The sequence below is a fragment of the Eretmochelys imbricata genome, chromosome 8 (assembly GCF_965152235.1).
Source record: "Eretmochelys imbricata isolate rEreImb1 chromosome 8, rEreImb1.hap1, whole genome shotgun sequence".
In the NCBI taxonomy this organism is placed as follows: domain Eukaryota; kingdom Metazoa; phylum Chordata; order Testudines; family Cheloniidae; genus Eretmochelys; species Eretmochelys imbricata.
Window position 1 is genome coordinate 78,482,484 of NC_135579.1, and position 23,431 is coordinate 78,505,914.

Consider the following 23,431-nt stretch of genomic DNA (forward strand, 5'->3'; position numbering starts at 1 on the left):
GCTGCCATCAAACAATATTTTCAGAAACTCTTAAGGAAATGCTTCACTTTGTCTTTAAAATAGATGAATGGAATACACACTTGTACTTTAGTCTACTATTTGAACAAGGAAAATTAAATATGAATGCCATGTAAGTGCTTCTATTTAAAAAATAATCAGTGTTACATATAGAATTAACCTTGGTTTATTTTCCCCTATTCATAAACTCCGCACATAGAATGAACAGAATCTCTAAGGTATTTCCCACCAATTGTAAATAATCATGCATGTCAAAGTAAATACCTCCTTGCTGTGGGTATTTCATATATATCAGTCTCCATTCCGATTACACTGAATCAGCAAGTTCCATATACTATAAAATAATTAATTTTAAAATATTGGTTGTTTTTTCTATTTTGACTTGCAGATAAGCAGTAAACAAATTGACATGTTGATGCAGAAGTTAACTGAAAGTGAAACTGAAAATGATGTAAGTAAATTACATTTTCTGGCTCCTTACCCTATCAAGGTATGCCAAAGCAGTGAAATCCACATCTCATACAATTCCACTAGGCAACTGCCAGACCTAGGATCAGGATCAGGTCTTTCTGTCTTGCGGTCACATGTATGTGTATATTGATATACTTGCCTGGCTCTCACCCAATTTCCATCATTTTGTTTCTTCCTTACCCATTTTACTAGTGATATTTTTCAGGAGTATGGTGTCACAGAGTTTAATGTGCTGTACGTTATCCTATATATAGCATGGGCCAGTTTATGATGATGTTCACCAGTGTTATTCCAGAGTAACTTTAATGGAAATGCTACTTATTTACACTGGTGTAACTGAGAAGAATGTCTAGCTCTGTTTCTCTAAGGCCAGATGTTACTTTTGTTTTAATGTTATGGTTATTCAAGTGCATTGCCTTTTTATTCTGACATAAATCAATAGGCACTGTAAGGGAGGGAAAAACGTGAATTCATTGCTCCCCCAAATTACCATTTTTGTTATAGTTTATGTAATGTTTCCATTCCATGATGAGGTCGTATTCCTACCCAGATGGTAGCTATCGTGATCAGACTACACCATTTTGAGCAAGCAGATGGAACTAAAAGCTTGTAAACCCTCTGAATCATTCCCCCAAAAATGCCATTTGCCACAAATGAGAAAATAAAGGTCAATATGGTATCCAAGTACCTAAAGCTTCAGAGAGGTAAATCCAGATAGTTAACTCCATGAAAGCAATGACGAGAAGTTTTAACCATTTTGTTGCAACTTCAGTATTACAAAGAAATGTAAAATTCCACAAGTACCTTTTTTTAAAACAGAGTAATTAGAAGTTGAAGTTCAATTTACTCCAGTACTGAGAAGGAATAACAAGATGTTTAGCTGAAAAGCGTGATACGGTGCTAAATATCTCAGGTAGCATGTATTATTATCCTCATTTTACAAATGGGGTAAATTGAGGCCCAAGGTGGTGTTAATGACTTGTCCAAGGCCAAAAAATATAAACCAAATCACTTTATTCCTAATTTGGGCAGAAACTGTCTACACTGGAATTTGAATGATATCAGATTTAAAAGAGCTGTTTATTTTTCACAACGCAGGAAGTCTGATACTCAGTAGTTAAGGCAACCTGAACAATAGGTGTCAGTACAAGGGCTGCTTATGGAACACTACCAGTCTGGGAGAGGGGCAGAATATGGCTGTTATGTCTGAAAAGCATTCAGCCAACAAATTTACCTTCAACAGAGGTCGAATCCTAAAACTTACTTTCCGGGGAAGACCAAATAATCTTTACAATTAGGAGCTCCTATCTCAAAAGTAACATTACTTTTACTTAGTTCACAAATATTTACTGGCTCTGTGTTTAGGTTGGTTTTTGGTTTTTTTACTCACTAGAGTAGCACCCCATTCTTAATTCCTTCTTTGGCTCTTCCCTTATTGTCTGCTCTGTCTCCTTGCTCTCTTGTGACCTCTTCAAATGTAATTTTAAAAAATCAGAATTTTAAAAACAATTTGATAAGTAAATGAAGTGTATGTGTATCCTTCAGTAATTTGATTTGCAGGAAATTGACAAAACTTGACAAAAAGAGTGTCCCAGAACAAATCCCTGTAATACAAGGCATCATTGTACATCAGGTAAATTTAGGTACCCAATTATGTTGACTGTGCATCTGTACACTTAAATTCATGTCCCTGCTTTGAGACACTTTTGTTCTTATATTCAGGTGTACTATTTCTTTGCTTTTAAGCATCATCTTGAAATTTTGTGTCACTGGAAATGAGAGCTCAATTCCCTAATAAACTATCCCTTTTACATGTGCAATTTGAGTGCAGTTATGAAAATGTAGCCCAAAATGTGCATATTGAGACCTTTTAATTTTGTATTAATTTTCCTTCATGAAGGGTCTCAGAAAAGAAATGCTTGAAACAGAAAAGCATATTGTAGAGCTTTCTTCTCAGCTTCAACAGGAAAAAGTAAGTCGGTTTCCCCCTCAGAATAGATGTTTTATCTCCGTGTGCTAAATTCTTACCTCCAAAACTCCTAATTTTTCAAATTGTGAGAAGTGTAATATTTAATTTCAAACATAATATGAAAAGCTATTCCTGTGGCCAGTGTTTCTCATAGAGGTGAACCCACACCAGAAAGTTTGGCTCCAGATGTTTTTCTTGGATTGTGAACCACTCTCACCCCAGCCCCTCCAATGGTCAGTGTGAGGGATGGCTCTGAAGCGGGAGGTTGGTTTGGACCTGACTGTCGTTTCTCATTTAAGGTTAGGTTTAGGCTAATGTTGCACACATGCATAAGGTAGAGGGTAGGGTTGCCAAGTGTCTGGTTTTCGACCAGCACACCTGGTCGAAAAGGGACCCTGGGAGCTCCGGTCAGCACTGCTGATCGGGCTATTAAAAGTCCAGTTGATGGGGGGGCTGGCAGGCTCCCTACCTGGCTCCGCGCAGCTCCCAGGAAGCAATAACAAGTCCCTCTGGCTCCTAGGCATAGGGGCAGCCACGGGGACTCCACATGCTGCCCCCGCCCTGAGCACCGGCTCTGCAGTTTCCATTGGCCAGGAACTGCAGCCAGTGGGAGCTGTGGGGGTGGCACCTGCAGGCTGGGGCAGCATACAGAGCTCCCCGGCTGCGCCTCTGCCTAGGAGCCAGAGAGACATGTCACTGCTTCCGGAAGCTGCCTGGGGTAAGCGCCACCGGGAGTCCACAACCCTCACCCCCTCCCGCAACCAACCCTGTGCCCCAGCCCTAATATCTGGCACCATCCCAGAGCCTGCACCACCAGCCAGTGCCCTCACCCCAACCCCATGCCCCAGCCCTGTGAAAATGAGCGAGTGAGTGGGGAGAGAGAGGGGTGAGAGAGGGAGAAGGGGTGGAGCCTCGGGGCAGGGGTGGGGTAATGGTATTTGGTTTTCTGCTGTTAGAAAGTTGGCAGCCCTATAGAGAAGAGAGTGCAAAAGCCCCTCTCCATTTTGCCTCTGTACAGGGGCTGTTCACAGTCACTCTCCTTGTGCTCTTTGAGTTCATCTGTCGCTGAAGGCTAGTGTTCTAGACAGTGCTAACCTCGCCAAAATATGTAGATAAAGGTCCTTTTTACCCTCTGTACCAGACAAGGGAGGTGGCTCCATTCAAAGTGAGGGTGGGAGGAAAAGCACTGACTATACTCAATAAAAGGGTTAAAACAGCTCTAGACAGTGCTTCAGTTGAGGGTATTATACTTGAGTCTGGGTTTGCAATCTGTTTCATAATTATATTGTGTATGTACCCACAGAGTGTGTGTACTACTCTATGTTAGAAATCAATTATACTGAAAAAATAGAGAAATCTTCTTATGGCATATCTGCATAAATTAAAAGATTTGTGTTCATATCTTTTGCATAGGCAAATGCACTGAAAGCAGACCACCTATCAAAGTCAGTAGAAGCTGTACAAACCCACCTGCAATGCCAGATTCAGAAAAAGGAGGCTGAGAATGATCAGTTGAAAGCAAAATTACAGGTTACAAATATTTTTCCTTTGGGTTTACTTTTAGTTCATTGGTAAATTAATGAAAGTATATTGGGGCCAGAGGGCCATTTTTAATTAGAAGTTGTCAGTCAAATCTTAAAATGTCACTTGTTATTATTAAATTAAATCCCTGGTATAGACTTAAATTAGAATAGAAAACCCCAAACCAGTAAAAATAATGGAAATATATATTTCTTGAGATCCACTTGGACAATGCTCTTAATTACAAATGAGTTTTACAAATGTTCAGAGCTTACACTATAGACACTCATAGAATGATGTAAAAAGTATCCAAAGTAGCCTTTATCCTGCAAACACTTACACATGTGCACCTAAGGAGTCCCGCTGAAGAGAATGCAACTATTCACATGCTTAAAGTAAACATGGATGGAAATGTTTGCAGGATCAAGGCCTAATAAAGGGACGAATATTCGTGTTAACAACCAGAGAGAGTTGACAGGAGTTGTCATTGTTGAAAGACTGCAAGGATGTGATCAGGTGGCTGCAAAGGAGGGGACAGACTGTAGCCACAGATTCTCTACTAGTATTTGAAATGTGCAAGGAATGTGAAATTTAGGATTGAGCAGGGGAGTTCTCTTAAAAGTGGACTATCCCTATTACCTTTTATCTTTTTGAATTTGCCAGATACCTTACCATCAACCTGTTGGTCAGTTGCTTGTTATCACACACTCAATAAAAAGAGAAAAATCTTGGTATGAATATAAGCTTCTGTTCACTTTCTCCAGTTTAGAATAATAATAAAAAAAAGTAAGTTCACTCTTACTGAACAATATTTTGATAATGGTCTCTGCTGCACACACTTTCAATGGGCCAAACTTCAAGCAGAACTGCTACTGCTGAAAATATAACTGCCAAGCTTGGTTTTTTATATTTAAACTCATTCTTGCTTGTACACTAAATAATGACAATGACATTGAGTAAAACCCTGTGTTAGCCATACTTTATTCTCCCTTATTAAAGATGAGCTAATTTTGTTTGGCTCTTTTTATGGTCTGTGCTGTCTATAGGCCTGGCTGGCATGCCTGCTGGTTCTTCACCAGTTCAACTCATGTATTCTATATACTGGATAATATAATTGAAATTAGCTACTTTGTCTACTACATATAGTATTGTTCTCTGAATACCGAATTATGGCCTACTGAGCCCAAACAAAACAGCCAAGTAAATAGGCTTTGTGCAGGGTTCTTTTCAGGGGCGAAGTAGCATGGAATCCTACCCCATTGGCAATGGAGCACCAGTGGAGAGGCCACTTCTACAATCCGTGGTCTGTGGGAGCTTGCATAGGTGCTCTGTCATCTCCCATCATATGCGGGGGGAAGGTTTGGCCAGTTGATCTGTATAATTAAAAATTCCTAAAATAGAATCTCTTACTAGAGAAGGATAGAGCAGCATATCATTTTCATTTCATTTTAACTGATCCTCCAAGTAATTACTTGTGGTTGCTCCAAATCAGTTGTAACTAGCCACATATTCAATCTTTTAAGCACAATTAAAGAAACTAGGGAAATTAATACAAGTTTGCAATATAATTTTAAAGAGGAAGGAGAGGTTTTATATAGTCTGAGGAAAGCTGAGTTTTGTAGTTAAATTAAGCATTGTATGTGTATTAGCTGAACATGTCAAAAAATCAGTTGAATCATCTTATATGCGTAATTTGGGTCTTTTGGTCACTCACGAAGCCCTCCTAGAACAGTAGGAGTTGAAAAGCATGATATGTCATATTGCAAAGGTAACTTGCCTAGATTACAGCATAGCAGCCGTGTTAGTCTGTATCCACAAGAAGAAAAGGAGTACTTGTGGCACCTTAGAGACTAAAATTTATTTGAGCATAAGCTTTCGAAGTGAGCTGTAGCTCACGAAAGCTTATGCTCAAATAAATTTGTTAGTCTCTAAGGTGCCACAAGTACTCCTTTTTGCCTAGATTAGTAATAAGGCTTGGATTTGACCTTGGACTCTGATGTTTTGGATATTAATGATCCCCTCATAGATACCATACAGACAAATATGCAGGATTTTTTTTGTGTTTAGACTTACTAGAATCTTACTCAATTGCAAAGATAAACTCAATTGATAAGTTAATTATAGAAATTAATTAATTCTAACAGTGATTACACCTGTTTCTTGGTGAATATGATTTTCTAATAGTGATACAAACCTTTGTAATGATGTATTTTTACTCTTTTTGGAATATAGGAATGAAAGTGATTTTAAAACAATATCACTGTAGAAGTTTCAGAGCAATGCCAAATACTAACTGTGTGTGTGTATGTATAGCTATATAGATAAGGGCTGTTGATTAATTGCAGTTAACTCACACGATTAAAAAAAATTAATCACGATTAGTCACACTGTTAAATGATAGAATACCAAATGAAATTTCTTAAATATTTTTGGATGTTTTTCTACATTTTAAAATATATTGATTTTTATTACAACACAGAATACAAAGTGTACAGTGCTCACTTTATATTATTTTTTATTACAAATATTTGCAGTGTAAAAATGATAAAAGAAATAGTATTTTTCAATTCACCTCATACAAGTACTGTAGTGCAATCTCTTTATAGTGAAAGTGTAACTTACAAATGTAGGGGTTTTTTTTGTTACATAACTGCATTCAAAAACAAAACCATGTAAAACTTCAGAGCCGACAAGTCCACTCAGTCCTACTTCTTGTTCAGCCAATCGCTAAGACAAACAAGCTTGTTTACATTTACAGGAGATAATGCTGACCACTTCTTATTTACAATGTCACCTGAAAGTGATAACAGGCATTCACATGGCACTTTTGTAGCCGGTGGTGCAAGGTATTTATGTGCCAGATATACTAAACATTCGTATACCCCTTCATGCTTTAGCCACCGTTCCAGGGGACATGGATTATCTCCTAGAAGCATTATCTCCTGCAAATTGTAACCAGACTTGTTTTTCTGAGCGATTGGTTGAACTAGAAGTAGGATTGAGTGGACTTGTAGGCTCTAAAGTTTCACATTGTTCTATTTTTGAATGCAGTTATTTTTTGTACATAATTCTACAGTGGTAAGTTCAACTTTCATGATAAAGAGATTGCACTACAGAACTTGTATTAGGTGAATTGAAAAATACTATTTCTTTTGTTTTTTACAGTGCAAGTATTTGTAATAAAAAATAAAGTGAGCACTGTACACTTTGTATTCTGTGTTGTAATTGAAATCAACATATTTGAAAACGTAGAAAACATCCACAAATATTTAAATGGTATTTTTTAATCGTGTAATTAATCACGATTAAATTTTTTTTAATCACTTGCCAGCCCTAATATATGGTATTTGCCATTAAGAAGTCAACATTTGGAAATTAAAAGTAGGGTAGATTTTTTTTTTTTTCCAGGTTTGGAAGATTACTTATTTTCTCCTCTAACACTTTTACTCCGGAACATGAAATTAAGTATACACATTCCATGTTTTGTTCTGAAGGATATTGTTTCTTGTACTTCTGCACAGTGTAATTATTAGAATTCTCCCAGCAGATTTTATTAAATGGTATATTTCAAGGAATAAGCTGATCTTTGCATAAAGATTCAGTGAGAGTAGACAGCCATATGGGCTGAGGTTTTCAAAGGAATCTAAGGTAATTAAGTGTCCATAGCCCATTGAAGTCAGCTGATACCCTGACAAAGCCATGGGACAGGTTGAATGTTTTCTGCTCATTATGAAATGAGTTCCAAGTTTAAATTTACTAAAGTCTTTGTAAAGGACATAGCTGCATGCTACGCAGGACTGTCAGTCATAGTGTGATAGTGACATCTTGTGGTGATATAAAGGACTAACAATTGTATTCCCTATGTATTTCTTTAACTTAATATACGCAACACGGTAGGTGAGGTAATATCTTTTACCAACGTATAAGCAACAGACTGACAAATAAAAATCTTCTATATTCTCCTAATTTTGCTTAATTCATTGAAGATATTATTTCCCAAATCACAGTTATAAAGATCAAACACAAATATAAACTGCTTCATTTCACACTTACATCAAGAAGTAACATTGTTCCTTTTTTTTTTTTCTTTTGACTACCATGTAGATTGCATATCATTCTAGCTATGTATGTGTTTGGAACCCACCTTAGGAAGGGTCATGGCCCAAACTTGAATGAGAAGGCACTATACGTGTTTTTAATTCATGTTACATTTAGTCATGTCTGCCTTTAAACTATTTTAAGATGACCTGATAGAAGATTTTATATAGACTGGTATATGTAGCTGACATGTTTACTACTTTATTGCATGGTGGAAAAATTGTCGATAATATCAATGTGGCTTTAAGACTGTCCATCAAGAAACAGTTGCATGCTGGTAGATTGTTGATGCCATCGATGGCCATCCTAAAGACAACTGTGTTTGGGCCCTCTTTCAAGCAGGCTTTAAGGATACATCTGATTGCTTTCTTCGCCAAATGTCACTATACCTTGTTCTAATGTCTTTGATATGATTTGCCTCTAGCATCCTTATTGTAATAAAAAAATGCTATGTATGGGAACAAACATAAATATCTAGTTCAAGTAACTTGCCCAGCCTTGCATAGGAATTCTGTGGCGGAGGCATGGAGAGAATCCAGTTCTCCAGGGCAACGTTCATCTGACTCAACTTTGAGACCATCCTTTCTCTTTTTTTTGCAATCTTCTGCCTCATTCATTGTATACTTCTAACTTCTGCAATAAATGATGAAGGGGTGCTGAAGATAATTGTCTTGTTCGCTGCACAGCCCTGATTCATCCCCAGACTGGGTGCATTCAGACCGCTGAATGAGGCAGGGGTCCTGTGGAAAATATAGTATGTTATCATGTAATTAAAGACTGTACTATAATTTATACACATAAGGCAGTGTTGGCGTTTTCTAACTTTTGAGTGTATGACTATGCAGCCTTAATGTTCTTTTAATGTATTTGGTTAAATGTAATTTCCTAATTTTTTCAAAAACAAACTGCAAAAAAGTTTCTGTCATGTGGAGTCATATTGATTGCCAGTTTGGGTCATCAGCAGATTTTAGACCCTTACATCCACAGCACATACTTGAACCACTTGAGCTAATCTAGTAATTGATAGCAGTAGTAGGTGGTTATATGCTGTGTTGGCCAGCCAGTAGAGGAGGATGAAACACACACTTTTTCAGTGGTCTTCAGAACTATTTGCTGACAACAGAAGAATGTAGCGACTTAGGACTCTTGGGTTCTATTCCAGGTTCTGGATGGGAGTATTTTCTAGTAATTGTAGACTCTTCTGCCCCTCGAGCCCCAGTCTGTCCTTCTCCCCATTTGCTGCTGCTGCCCCCCACAACCTACTCACTTATTCCTATCCTCTTCCCCTTCTGCTGTGCCCCCTCCCCCAAGGCTTTCCCCCACCATTTGGCTCCTTCCTTACCCTCCGACTTATGTACCCTCCTCCCCCTCTGTCCCTCCATCCCCATTTCTCACTATTCAGTGTGTGGAAATATGGGGTGCACAGCTTCTGCTCTCACCCTTGTGCATGTATTTGGGATGCAGGTAGCCTAGTGCAGGTGGGGTGAAAGTCTTTCTCCCCTGCATGGTTATGTTACTGTGACTCAAAATCTGCCCCATAATGTTCAGAATATATCATTCATTTTGCTTAATTATGCTGCAGACTCTGGAAAAGAAAATAACTGAGTGGAAGCTTCAAACTGGCAAACACAAGCACCAAATTTTAGCTGTAAAGGAAACAAATGAGCAAAAGAAGAAAGCTCTGAAAAAAGCAACCAGAGCCCAGAAACAAAGAGCTGAATGTTTTGAAGCATCTGTTGAAAAACTAACTTCCAAAATTAGAAAGAGGGTAAGTGGCTGTGTTGATATAATCAAATGTTTTTTAAAATAATCAATTATTTAAAATAATAAGTGCAATCAAACATTAAGATTGCCTCATCATTGAAGAACAGTAATGACCGACTGAGCGTGCTGTACTCTGGACTGGTACCTTTTAATTTGTTCCACTTTAGAGAAGGGTAATTTAAAATCAGTGATCCAAAAGTAATTGCTAGATAAGATGCATGAACTTTAAGGTCAGAAGGGACCATCATAATCATCTAGTCTTCATTTTATTAAAAAAATTAAAACGTCAGTTTAGTGAATGACTTGGACCACGTGGTTGTACAATTTGTAAGTTTGTTCTAGGGGCTTTGGTCTCCCTTCAGTACGGTATATGCCAGTTAATATTACTGGGAGTCGTGCACATTAATCCTTAAATATCATTGAGAAGCTTGTTCCCTTACATTCATAGGCGGGCCCCGATCCTGCAGTTTGAGCTGTGTGGATAGACATTGAAGTTAATGGGCACAAATGTCCACTCACACAGATCAGATTGCAGGATTGGGGTCTTGATGTCTTAGTACTCAGCTATTTTCTTTTTTCAAAAATGGATCCAGCAGGCAGCATTTCTTGTAGATGCTCAAATCTCTCTTTGTAAGCTGTATGCTCTGAATTTTGTAGAGCTTTGAAAATGAAGTTAGAATCCTCTCATTCAGCTGTTGCTCGGACCTTGTTGAGGGCCTTTTGCTGCCTTTTTTTCACCAATGTTAAGAAATTTCAGAAGGCCAGGAGGATCAGAACTTTTTTGAGTGATCTTTCTGGAGCTGGTGGATTACAATTCTGAATGGAATCAGTTGTCCCATTAGAGTACATTTAAAACTTGGTCTCCTTTCATTGCATTTCCCAATAGGTGGGAATATGCTTTCATCATAACGTTGCACCTTTTTAGACATACAATACATTTGCCTAGTTGATATATCAGGATCTAATTAAATTTTGCTTTGTTTCTTCTTTGTGGGCTTAATTTACCTTCAGACCATACGATGCAACTTGATTTTCTCATGATGACATTAAGTTGAACTGGACCTTTTAATAAATTAATTAATTAAAGTAATTTAATTGCCATTTGTCTAACTCCAATTTTTATGTGTTCTCATAGTACTTTCCCTTTATTTTCCTATTGTGAGGTTTAAGCTGAAGGTTTTCGAAGCAGTTAATTTTAATGGAACATGTGTGGCTAACTCTTCACTGCTTTGAGAAGCTCTACTTTAACAGCCATTAAATAAACCACAAAATCCAATCTTTCTTCTTTTGTGTTTGAAACTTTCTTAGTTAGCTATTGTTTCTTTTTCACAACATTTTGATGTTGTGACTCAATTTCATTTTGGCATTTATTTTGATCTCTTATTTTAAAAAATGTCGTCATTCTTATGTCTCAGAGATTAGTACAGTCAAAATATTTATTTTAAGAAAACATTTTACCTCAAATTTTGAAGTCTTGCTGCAGTCTGCAGCTAGAAAACATTATGAATGCTTAATTGTGATTCAGTTCTAGGGACTCATAATTCTGTAGTTCAAGCTTATTTAACATATTTAAAAATTTATTTTAATTTCTCTTCTTGAGATTGCAAGCTTAAGTTTACATTATTTTATACTACTGAGGTGTGACTTAAGGTTGCTTTAAATTAAAATGCCTTTTGTGTTTAGGGAACTGTGCAAAATTAAAAAGCAGTTCTTATGTTACATGATCTATATTTTGTATACTCTCCAGGAAGTCAAATTGTCTGAAGTACTTTCAGCTTCCAGTGTCTGGAAAAATCATCATGAGAAGGCTGTAGAAGAAAAGACTAGGTTAGAGGTTCAAACTGAAACTCTGAAGAAGTAAGTTAAACTATTGAAGCTTTTTGCAAATTAATAAGAAATCATATTAATTTCATATACAGGTTTTTCTATTTAAAATTCTAGGTAGAATTTAGAACTTGGAAATTGGTGCTCAGAATTAGATATTTCAACTATGGAACATATCTTAGCATTATAGTCTTCTCTCCATTGGATCACACAACTTCCATTATAACTAAAGAGTAACTCCTACTCATCAAGGAGTCTATTCTGTCCCCTACATCATTCCTGACTACAGAGGCTTACTGTGCTTGACACAGGGAACCCTCTCATCTGCCAGCAGTGGCTGCAATTACAGGCTATGAACTTGGGTTACACCTCACACGGGGAAAATAGCTGAAGGCTCTGAGTAGTAACTGATACAACAGGGATTCTCTTCTCCAGCCCCACTGTCAAAGCTTGCCTCCACAACAGCACAAAAGAACCCCCCCGTATAGACTCCTGGCTCTCTACTCTCAATTCTGCTGCAGTGAATCTGACCAGTTAGTTCCACTACGGAATGGGCCTTCCATACATGGAGATAGGGGTAGGATTTGCCACCAAATGTATACATGTGTGCCGTTTTTATAACATTGTATTCCCTGTAATCACAGACAAAACAGAACTCCCTAAAATCTTAAAATATATAATAGAAAAAGGTTGAATAATTAAAAATGCCTTTTTCCTTGGCATATGGTAAGAAATATTCTTACACATTTTTATGGTTTGAACTACAGTTTGTATTTCCAATAGGTTTTTCATAAATATGTAAAATAAGACTAATGGCTGCTGCCTGTACTTTTTAGTTGGGTTTCATGCAGAATGTTTGTTTTGTCAAATAGCTGTTTAAAGAGGAATGTTCACATGTTTATAAGGGCCAAAATTAAGTTTACAGGTTTTGGTTTTTTAAGTCTCAGAAAACCTAATTTTCATGGAAAGCGTTCTCATTTTTTTTTTAATTTCAAAGAAAAAGTTTCTTTCCTTAGAGTTAAACATTGCAGCAAAAACTATGGCACTATGCCAGGGAATGAGCACCAGAAAGTAAAACTCTCTGTGAACAGACGTGAATCTGATTAGACAATTTTCATTATCTAATTTGACTGTAGTACAAAAAGTAAATTGGCATAAATGGTGAAAAGTAAAGTAGAATCGGTTTACTTTTAATAGTTGAAGGTGGTATTCCTAACCTACATAAGACAATTTTTTAAGATGGCTTTTAATTTGACAGTCCCTTTTTAAATTCTGCATCATAATGTCTTGGACTGTAAATATATATAATCTGATATTTGTGCTGGAAGAGTGCCTGTGCATTCCATCTAATCAGCTTATTTACAATTGTTCTAACCCCATTTCACATCCTTTAATCTTATTACATCATTTATTGGAAAAGCTGAAGAACTTGCAACTTCTCCAGTTGCTCATTTGGGGTGTGTAAATATGTGGAGTTACTTTAATAAAAACAAAAAACCAAAAACCCACAAACTTTTCAATAACTGCTAGAGGAACATAATATGCAACTTAAATTTTAAAAAGTACTATATGCTAGTTGCTGCAAAAGTTCTTGATTTATTTAATAAAGGCAGATCACAAACCTTTTGGAGGACCTGAAAAAAATACAAGATTGTGGAAGAAATTCAAATGAAGAAATCCATGGAAAGCTTAATTCTATCAATTCAGAAAATGCAAATATTCGTCTTGAAAATGCAAAATTAAAGGTAGATTGTTATATCATTTCATTGTTCAGTATGAGAATAACACTGGATACCTGATGCATTTTAAAATAAAGAGTAACTAGATTTAATTCAGATGTTGTTATTCCTATACATTTTTAATATCTCGAGGCCTCATTTAATAATCTGTGCACTTATACAGTACCTTCCATCCAAGGATCCCAAAGAGCTTTACAGGCATTAATGAACTAAACATCACAAGACCCATTTTGAAGTTGGTGAAAATGAGACAATGATAAGTTAATACAGGAAATCTGTGGAAGAGCTAGGAATAGGTCTTTGATCGGCCAGTCCTGTACCTTACCACACTACCTTGTGTCCTTTTCATTATCATTATCTGTATGATTATGTAACTAACAATTACCCTTTTAACTTGAAACAAATTTTAACAATGTTCCAAACATGGGAACTGCGTTCACTTTTAATAACTAGTTTCAAATTAAGTTAAGGAGGTTTCAAACTTGCTTGGCGCAATTTGATAGAGTCTCTCGGACTTTCCTTTGCTGGTTTTGCTCCTACCTATCCTTCTGTTCTTTTTCTGTGGCTCATATTATTGATTCTGGATATCTCCATTGTGGGCTTTTCCTATAAACCAAAGCTTTACACACTGAAAAACCAATCACTGGGGCTTGTGGGTGGCCACCTTTCATTCCACTCCTCCAATTCACAATTATTATTCACAATTATTATTTAATTGTTAATTACATCAAAAGATGCCTAGTTCATATGTCATTTGATCTACAAATACTGCAATCCAGTTTGTAACAAGAAAGCTTCTTTACCATTCAAGTAATTTTATTGCTGCATACATAGTTCAAATGGCATTTGACTTTCTGTGTGAAATTCCCAAATAGTAAGTCTCGAGAGATCTAATTAAAAACAAGATTTATTAAGAGTGTAGAGAGAAGATCAGCTCAGAATAAAATAGTATACATAATATCTGGTTTATGTTTAGTTACAATAAAAGTTTAAAAAAAACCTAAACATGTCTAGAAAGTACTCTTTCCTTTTGTCCTTCTAGCCTTTCACAGTATGCCTACACTTGGAATTGGAGCTTGGGGGACTAATTCCCAGCTCAAGAAGAAATACTCATGCTAGCTCTGATCAAGCTACCATGATAAAACTAGAGTATAGCCATGAGCAGCGGAGGGCCTAGCTGCCACAAGTACGGTCCCATCCAAGACCCCAGACATATATTCGGGGCTGCTAGACCGTCCGACTGCTTGTGCTACATTCTGTTTTTAGCAAGGTAGCTTGATCAGAACTAGTGCGAGTATTTCTCCTCCAGTTGGGAATCACACTCCTAGCTTGAAGTGTAGACATACATTGAGAATCACATTCTCTGGTTTCAAGTACCTCCCTGCTTCCCTTTCAGATCCCAGTACTTTAATGTTGAAAGTGGTCACAGACTATAAAGAAAAGGAGTACTAGTGGCACCTTAGAGACTAACCAGTTTATTTGAGCATAAGCTTTCGTGTAGCTCACGAAAGCTTATGCTCAAATTAATTGGTTAGTCTCTAAGGTGCCACTAGTACTCCTTTTCTTTTTGCGAATACAGACTAACATGGCTGCTACTCTGAAACAGACTATAAAGATGTTCCAGAATTCATCATCACATCAGACCTGCTGGTCAAGGTTACATAGGCAATACAACAATATATTGTCTGATCAGGTGTACTATCTGGGGGAAGTGAAACAGTTTCTGTTTTCTGTATAGTGACTATTATCCCCTATAGTCCTTAAAATCCAATAGCCCTTCCAACTTGGAAAATAAATCCAAGATTTCCTTTTTTTAACCAAGGCTGTCAAATGCCTCTTTGATTTTGCCTACTTCTTAGTCAGCCAGAGAATCAAGCTGATTGAATATTGGTTTGCCCTAACTAGAGTTAGATTAACTCACACTCAGTCTGTCTTTAAAATGACAGGATTTACATCTTTTGTGTAGTATTTCTATTCTGGATCAAATATGAATGAAAGTTGACAGATTTAAATGATTTAAATGTCACAGTTACTTACCATGCAAAATAACAAAATATGATCATGTACAACTAAATACCAGTAGTTTAATGGCTAGTCATATAATAGTGCTGATGGTGCTTTGATTTCTTAATTCTTCATTATCAGAAAAAAAGTGTATTGCCTATAACAAGAATAAAATATTTATTTTCTGTATATTTTAATCTAGGCTTTACTTGCTGCTTTGGAAGACAACACTGTTTCGGCTGAAGCTGAACTCTTAAACCTGCAAGAAAAAGTAAAGCAGCAGGAAAATCTTGCTGAACAGTATAAAACTCAGGTGACTAATGGACCTGGAGGCTTAAGTATCAGTTTTATGTCTACATGCAGTTTTGAGATAATGACGAGGATCTTAATTGAGAGACATGGTGATAAGGTTATATCTTTTACTGGACCATCTTCAGCTGGTGAAAGAGACAAGCTTTTGAGCTACATAGAGCTCAGGTCTGGGAAAGGTACTCAGAGTGTCACAGCTAAATATGAGGTTGAACAGTTTAGCATAAGTAGTTAGCACATATTCTAAGGGACCATTCCAGGTGAAGTTACCTATTAACATCCCTGTAGTCATAGTACAAAAAAGGGGTGAGGGGGTTAGTGGGTTACAGATTCATGTCTTTAGTAAGATCATGATTTTTAGGCCTTGTCTACGCTACAAAGCTTTGTCAACAAAAGTTAAGCTGCTTTAATTAAAAACACTGTTGCATGTCCACACTGTGCTCCTTGTGTCGACAGAGTGCATCCACGCTAGCATCTGTTGCATCGATACAGAGAGCAGGCCACTGTGGTAGCTATCCCAATGTGCAGCTGGCCACAGGATGCTTTGGGAAGAGTTTGCAATGCCTCATGGGGCAGGTACAGCATCACATGTTGCAGGTTTCTCAATCCCAACTTTCCATGGGCATCCTAGTAGATTATCAGCTGCTTTTCAACTGAAGTGGGGGGGCGAGGAGAGACAGGAAAGTGGTGTGTCCAGAGCAGGGAAGACAGCAGGCCAACCAACTGACCTATCCTGAGGCAGGGGAGGGGGACACGCCCCTCCACATCAGCCCCCGGCTCTGCTCTGCACAGCAGTCTGTCCCTAAGCTGCCCGCTCTGCCTGCCTATGGTTCTGTGATTCCCTCCGAGTTCTCTCACAGCCTCAGCTGCCGGGAGTGGCATCCTGAGCAGCTCTGTGAGCTCTCCATGCTGAGGAATGTCAAAGCAGCACAGCAGTCCCCACCCACCCTCCACTCCCTACAGCAGCAGTCTGCCTGCTGCTGTGTTCCTAGTGCAGGGCAGAACAGGAGCATGCCAAGTTAATGATTTGCTCTTTGTTCTCAGAGCAGAGCAGCATGTTCAGCTGTCCTGGAGCTTTGAAAGGGGAGGGGCACATGCCTTCAGAGCAGCAGAGATCAAAACAGTGAGCAGAGTGGTCACTGCAGGCATTGCGGGATACTGGTGGAAATCAGTTATGTCGACAAAACAAACGGCAGTGTCTACACTGACCTGACGCTTTGTCGCTTTAACTTTGCCACAAAAAGCTTTATGCCTCTCATCAAGGTGGTTTTATTTTGTCGGCAAAACAGCAGAGTTTTGCTGCCAAACATAGCTCTGTAGTGTGTACACCTCCCCTGTTTTGTTGGCAAAAGGCAGTGTTTGCTGACAAAACTTTGTAGTGAAGACAGGGCTATAGTGTCTAGCAAAGTTAGGAATTTAAGCTCCTAGGCTCTCCTTTTGAAAGTGGTGTTGTGCAAGTTTCCTTTGAGGATGAGGACTGATAGGTCAGATATATTGTTCACTCACAGGTGATATGGTATTTTTGTCTTTTATCATTTTCCTGTGTGAGTTCGTTCGAGAATATAGCGATTGTCTGGTTTCACCCACATAGTTGTTACTGGGGCATTTAGTGCACTGAATGAGGTAAACCACATGTTGTGATAAGCATGTGTAGGACCCATGGATCTTTAAAGGTGTATTGTAGGGGGTGTTGATCATGGTAGTAGTGGAGATAAGTCTGCAGGTTTTGCATCTGTTGTTCTGTCAGGATCTGGTGTCGCTTTGAGTTGCTGTTCTGGTCTGCGGGGAGGTTGCATCTGATGATGAGCTTGGAGAGGTTGGGGGTGGGTATTTGAAGGCCAGAAGAGGGGGTTCATGTAAGAGGTTTTTTTTCAGGATGGGGTGCACATCGACTATGTATTGTAGCTGTTTGATGATACCCCTTATGGGTTCCAGTGTGGGGTGGTAGGTGACAACTAGGGGTGTGCTGTCAGAGGCGGGTGTATTTCTGCATTGAAGCAGGTTCTCTCAGAGTATTTGGGTGGCCTGTTCCATGATGCGATCTACTTCTCTGGTGGAGTGTCCTTGTTCAGTGAAGGTGGTTTTGAGTGATTTAAGGTGTGTATCCTGGACTTTCTCCTTGGAGCATAGTCAATGGTATCTGAGTACCTGGCTGTAGTTAACAGATAAAACCTTGAAGAAATTTTTTTGGACAAATGCACCATGAAACCAATGATATACCTGAGATACATCAATGATATTTCAGATGACTTAAGTTCCCTCATAGATTTCAACCATGACTTCAGCAACCACCACCCACCCATTAAACTCGCTCTGGAACACTCCGATGCTAGCATCAACTTCCTGGACACAATGATCAGCTTCAACAATGGAACCCTAGAGACAATTATATACAAGAAACCCATGGATCACCATACTTACCTTCATAGATCCATTAATCACCCCAAACACACCAAGAAATCTGTTATCTAAAGCCAGGCACTCCGATACCACAGAATATGCTCCAAGGAGAAAGTCCAGGATACATACCTTAAAACACCCAAAACCACCTTCACCAAACAAGGACACTCCACCTGAGAAGTAGATCACATCATGGAATGGACCACCCAAATACCTGGAGAGAACCTGCTTCAGTACAGAAATGAAACCCACTCCAAATGCACACCCTTAGTTGTCACCTACCACCCAACACTGGAACCCATACAGGGTATCATCAAACTACTACACCTCTTACTTGATGAGGACCCCACCCTGAAAGAAATCTTTCGTGAACTCCCTCTTCTGGCCTTCAAATAATCTCTCCAAGCTCATCAGAAGCAAGATCCCCACAGACCAGGACAACTGGTAACAGTCCTGGGACTAGTGAGGCAACACTAGAGTAATGTTTTGGCAGCCTGTTTATATGGCATATGGATATTTTGTCTCAGTGCTAGGGAAATACCAACAAAGCCCATATTTTATAAATCTGTTTTAAGTTCCTTAGCAATTCCTTTGTAGTATGTGCCTTTGTTTATAGAGAGGAAATTTTAGCATGATGAAATCAGATATTTTATAGAATTCGGTGACAGCGTAAGGGCACACTTGACTGACATCCCTGACTCGTCATATTTTATAATTACTGACCAGGAAGTAGTCAGTTTACAAACTCTAAACCCTGCCAACAGGCCTTGCCTATGGAGCAAAGAGCTACAATAAAATTTTTAGCCTGCTGTAAGAGACAAGAGGTAGTTCCTTAGCACATCCAGCCTTAAGTAGGTATTAGGGTCCAAACTAATGACCTTCAGAAATAGGCTACCATTAGTTGACACCCATTGTTTTGAGATGGAAGGGATTGGACAGCCAACTGCTCTCACACAACAGCTGCAGCTCGTTTTCCATGGTGGATAATGAGCCATTATATTACCAGTTAAATTTGGCGTTTTATATTCAGAGTTGCCCTTTCAAAATATTTGCTGTGAAGCGGGGTCTGTCACACTGCAGCAAATTTGAAAAAAGAAAACTTTAATACAAATATCATTTCCTGATGCCAGGAACTTAGTTTCCTCACTGCTTCTCTTGATTACATTTATTTCAGAAAAAACTTTCTCCCTCTCAGCCCAGCTTCTCCACTTACTTGCTGCTGCAGTGAAGCCATAATTTTGCTCTTTATAATAAGAATTTGTTACAGTGGAAATGATTGATGTAATTTTGACTTCACTGCAAAGATGAGATAGAGGAGAGATTGGAATACAAAGGGGGAAATTCCTTGTTGAAGCACATATATTTTTGATAAGTAACAGAAGTTGGAGGCATGGAAAACCTGTGAAACACATGCAAGGAGAATGGGTTTACCTTTAAGTATTCTGCAGTGTAAAAGCTCTTTTTAACTGAAGTAGTATTTCTCTCTGTTAAATACATTACAAACAGATAGTTGCTTTCAGCAACCTGAAAGGGGGTTCCAAAGAGGCTGGATCTAGACTGTTCTCAGTGGTAGCAGATGACAGAACAAGGAGTAAAGGTGTCAAGTTGCAGTGGAGGAGATTTGGGTTGGATATTAGGAAAAACTTTTTCACTAGGAGGGTGGTGAAACACTGGAATGTGTTACCTAGGGAGGTGGTGGAATCTCCTTCCTTAGATATTTTTAAGGTCAGGCTTGACAAAGCCCTGGCTGGGATGATTTAGTTGGAGATTGGTCCTGCTTTGAGCAGGGGGTTGGACTGGATGACCTCCTGAAGTCCCTTCCAACCCTGATATTTTATGATTCCATGATTTTAAACAGTACAGCCCTTTTTTCACAGACAGAATTTTTCAGTCTGCAATAAGATCTCATCGCACCAAATCTAAATTATGGTAAATTAATGTTGAATATGTTTATACCAACAAGAAATAGAAATCCAGTTACTGCTGTCTAACTAAAAGCGTGTACAATTTGATCATTTTAAAGATGGTGGTCCATTGGCTTCAGCAGGAGCTTCTGGGTACTGTGCACCTTAGAAAGCCACACCAGATATTTAGGTGCCAAAAAATTTGTTTAGGAGCCTACATTTATGCACACAATTTTGAAAATGTTGGCCTTGACCCTTTAGAATCAGTCCAGCTCCCACTGAAGTCAATGACAGGCAACATTCATTACACCAAGGATGAATTTGACCCCATGTATCTTAAATTGATGGAGAATCTTTGAAATTTGGAGACATGGACGTATGATCTCTTGAAATGGGTAGATCTATTCATATTTATGTCTCTATAACTTTTTGCATATGGCCTTCGGCCATAACAAAGCCTTTGAAATGAAAGATATAAGTGCTCATAAATCATATTAATTAACCACTTGTTGCCTTTTATTTACTGTATGTAATAAAGTAACTTTAAAGTGCAGTGAGCGTCAAGTGCCTGTGTAAATTCAAGTGAATTGTTTCAAAGATTGTGGGGATTTTTTCACGATAAGCACAGAGGCTTTTCATTAAAGTCTGTGTGTCTTAACATGAATATGTTAATACTATTTGGGCTTTGTTAGATGAGTTTTAATTGCAGGACAAGAAAAGTTTGCCTATGGAAAAAATAACAACAATGCTTGAATTAATACAGAGGAACCTCATCTGAAAAGTAATTTGGTCTTGTTTGAGTCCCAGAAGACTACATTTGCCATTTACACATTTGGCTGACTTCATCAGGTTGACCAGGTGTCACATGGCAAGGAAGGAAAACTGCCGTTGTTGCGACTGGGGAGTGATGCAAGCGGCCTCAGGTGAATGAGTCAGATGACAGTCAAATAGGGTGGAGTCACAGTTTCTGCCTCTGCAAAGATATACGTTTGGGGGCAACATAAAGTCAAAATAGGCTTTCTGTATCTGTACGAGTACAATACATGGCTTGGAATGAGGAGCAGTCTCCACAGTTGCTCAGCAGTTTGGGTGGTATTCAGTGTTTCTGCAGCCTACTCAGTTGTGAAGGCAATGATGAGGATAGAGAAGATGAATAAGTAAGTGCAGGTCAAGACAAAGTACCATTTAGGGAAATGAAAGGCTGTTGCTTGCCAGAAATGCTTCCAGCTTTAAGGAATGATGGAGTTGCATTTGCAAATACATGTAAAATATATTGTATCCTAGGTACAAAAATTACAAACAGAAGCAGAAGAACTGAAAGTCAGATATGAAAAAGTGTTAAATGAAAAGAAAATAATAGAAGCCAAAGATTTAGAGATAAGTGAGGTAAGTAGTCCACTTTAATAAACAGTATAACATGGTTTCATGGTATTTTGTAGAACAGTGAACCTCAGACTGGCCTGGGAACCACTTGCTGGTGGTTGTAAGGTGCTGGCTTTCTTGTTTTCCAGGTACTAAATTTCATAAAAAGATGCCAAAAATATATTAAATACTTCACTAACACTACTTTTCCCTGTAAGCAATTGCTGTAATCACCACAGAGTGAGAATTGCAGAGCAGGAGCGGCAGTCGTACCCAGGACAGTGACTAGGGAGGAGGTGGTCCATAAGCTGCTCTCAATTAAGGTGTGGTCCACACTATAACCATTTGTGAACCCATCATAGAATGTTCAGATTGACTTGTTTGTTTGCTTTTAAATACTAATCAGTGGCCTAGCTTATTCCCGTCCTTAAGAAAATCTGTGGAAGCTGGACAGGGAAGAAGGAAATTACTATAAGGTTTGCTTTGCTAAGCATCCTACAAATTCTTCCTTTTGGGGGGAGCAACATTCCCAGCTGTGCAGATACTATAGTTGTGCAGGAGACTAGATGACCTCTCGAGGTCCTTTCCAGTCCTATGATTCTACATAGATCTCTGGTATCTTCTACACTCTGCTTCCTCACTCCCCGTGACTCTTCCCTGGTTCATTGTTAGCCATGGTAGGCAGCAGAAGGTAGAGCCCTTCTGCTCTTCAGTTTCTGAATTAGTAAAATTGGGATAATCTTTACCTGATTATCTGTGACTGCATATAACTTAATTGCTATATGTTTGTGGATTTCCTTTATGGTAAATATTGTTGCCCCCTTTTTTTTTTTTTACTGAGACACAGACAGGTGTTGGTTCCCCTGTAGGGCACCATGGTTTTAAAGATTAGGCCTGAGCCTCACAGTGAGAAGTCCTAGGTTTTTATTCTGGTTCTGAAAATAACCTGCTGTGTGACCTTCAGCAAGTCACATTCTGTTCCAACCTTCATCTGTAAAATGGGGATATGGTATTTGCCTATCTCATAACTAAACAATGTTTGAAAAGTGTTGTATGTGGCTGTTGCGGCTGAGGAGGGCACTTGCCACTGCCTTCCAAAATTACACTATAATCCTCATGTTCAGAATGTCTCATCTAAAAAGCTTTTAGAGCTTTCACATGCCTCACTGTGAAAAAATTATGTTACACAATGTCCCAATAAATCAGCATTTTAGGAATGCAATACACATACAATAAATTGTTGAAAAATTTCACATTACTTTTCATTAACATTTCATTACATTTCCAGTTTCACTGAGCCTTAACTAAAATATAGGGCTGGAGGGATGAGTTTGTGCCGTAATGTTAATTACATTTTTCATTATTATTTAGGGTGACCAGACAGCAAATGTGAAAAATCGGGACAGTGGGTGTGGGTAATAGGAGCCTATAAAAGAAAAAGACCCAAAAATCGGGACTGTCCCTATAAAATCAGGTCATCTGGTCATCCTATTATTATTGGAGGAATAACGTTATGCAAAAATGTGTGTAGAATTTTAGACGTATTATGTATGTAACCATGTGGAAAACATTTGAAGATTTTTAACAATTAATTTATGGTTTTGCACCTACCTGTTTTCCCTTAATGCTACCGTGCAGGTGAGGAGCCAGATGCAGGCTCACTTGAAGGAGTTAGAACGTGTTCGTGACTTACTGAAAGTAGCTGAAGAGAGGCTGCAGGAGTATCAGGAAAACCTGTTGTCCTACAAAAGGAGCTATGCAGACAAATCAAAAACCATTAGGAAGCTACAGGTCCAGGTGCTTAAAGCATAACCATTTAATAGTAAAGTATCTAAACTATCAAGAAAGTCTTGGGAGTAGTTTTGCCATCTGAGGGAACCCATATCAATGTTCTCTCAGCCACGTACTTGCTTAATACAACAAAAGTTCCTTGTGCAGCAATCGTGATGCTCTTTGTGATATGGTCTGCTTACATTTTTCTGTACGTTTAGAGAAATGAAATTGCAGCTTCATTCCCTAACCGAAAATTCTTATTTACTTTTGTGTTT

At 38.4% G+C, this 23,431-nt stretch overlaps 1 protein-coding gene across 1 annotated transcript in view; it reads left to right on the top strand.

Annotated features, from left to right (window-relative positions):
* The window catches only part of ODF2L (outer dense fiber of sperm tails 2 like), a 44,053-nt gene that overhangs the window by 8,539 nt on the left and 12,083 nt on the right, over window positions 1–23,431 (top strand). Inside the window, exons 5-13 of the mRNA XM_077824366.1 lie at window positions 407–469; window positions 2,390–2,461; window positions 3,872–3,988; window positions 9,660–9,845; window positions 11,589–11,698; window positions 13,275–13,410; window positions 15,611–15,721; window positions 21,306–21,407; window positions 23,022–23,180. Of these exons, the coding sequence (XP_077680492.1) occupies window positions 407–469; window positions 2,390–2,461; window positions 3,872–3,988; window positions 9,660–9,845; window positions 11,589–11,698; window positions 13,275–13,410; window positions 15,611–15,721; window positions 21,306–21,407; window positions 23,022–23,180 (1,056 nt within the window). The remainder of the gene's footprint in view (window positions 1–406; window positions 470–2,389; window positions 2,462–3,871; window positions 3,989–9,659; window positions 9,846–11,588; window positions 11,699–13,274; window positions 13,411–15,610; window positions 15,722–21,305; window positions 21,408–23,021; window positions 23,181–23,431) is intronic.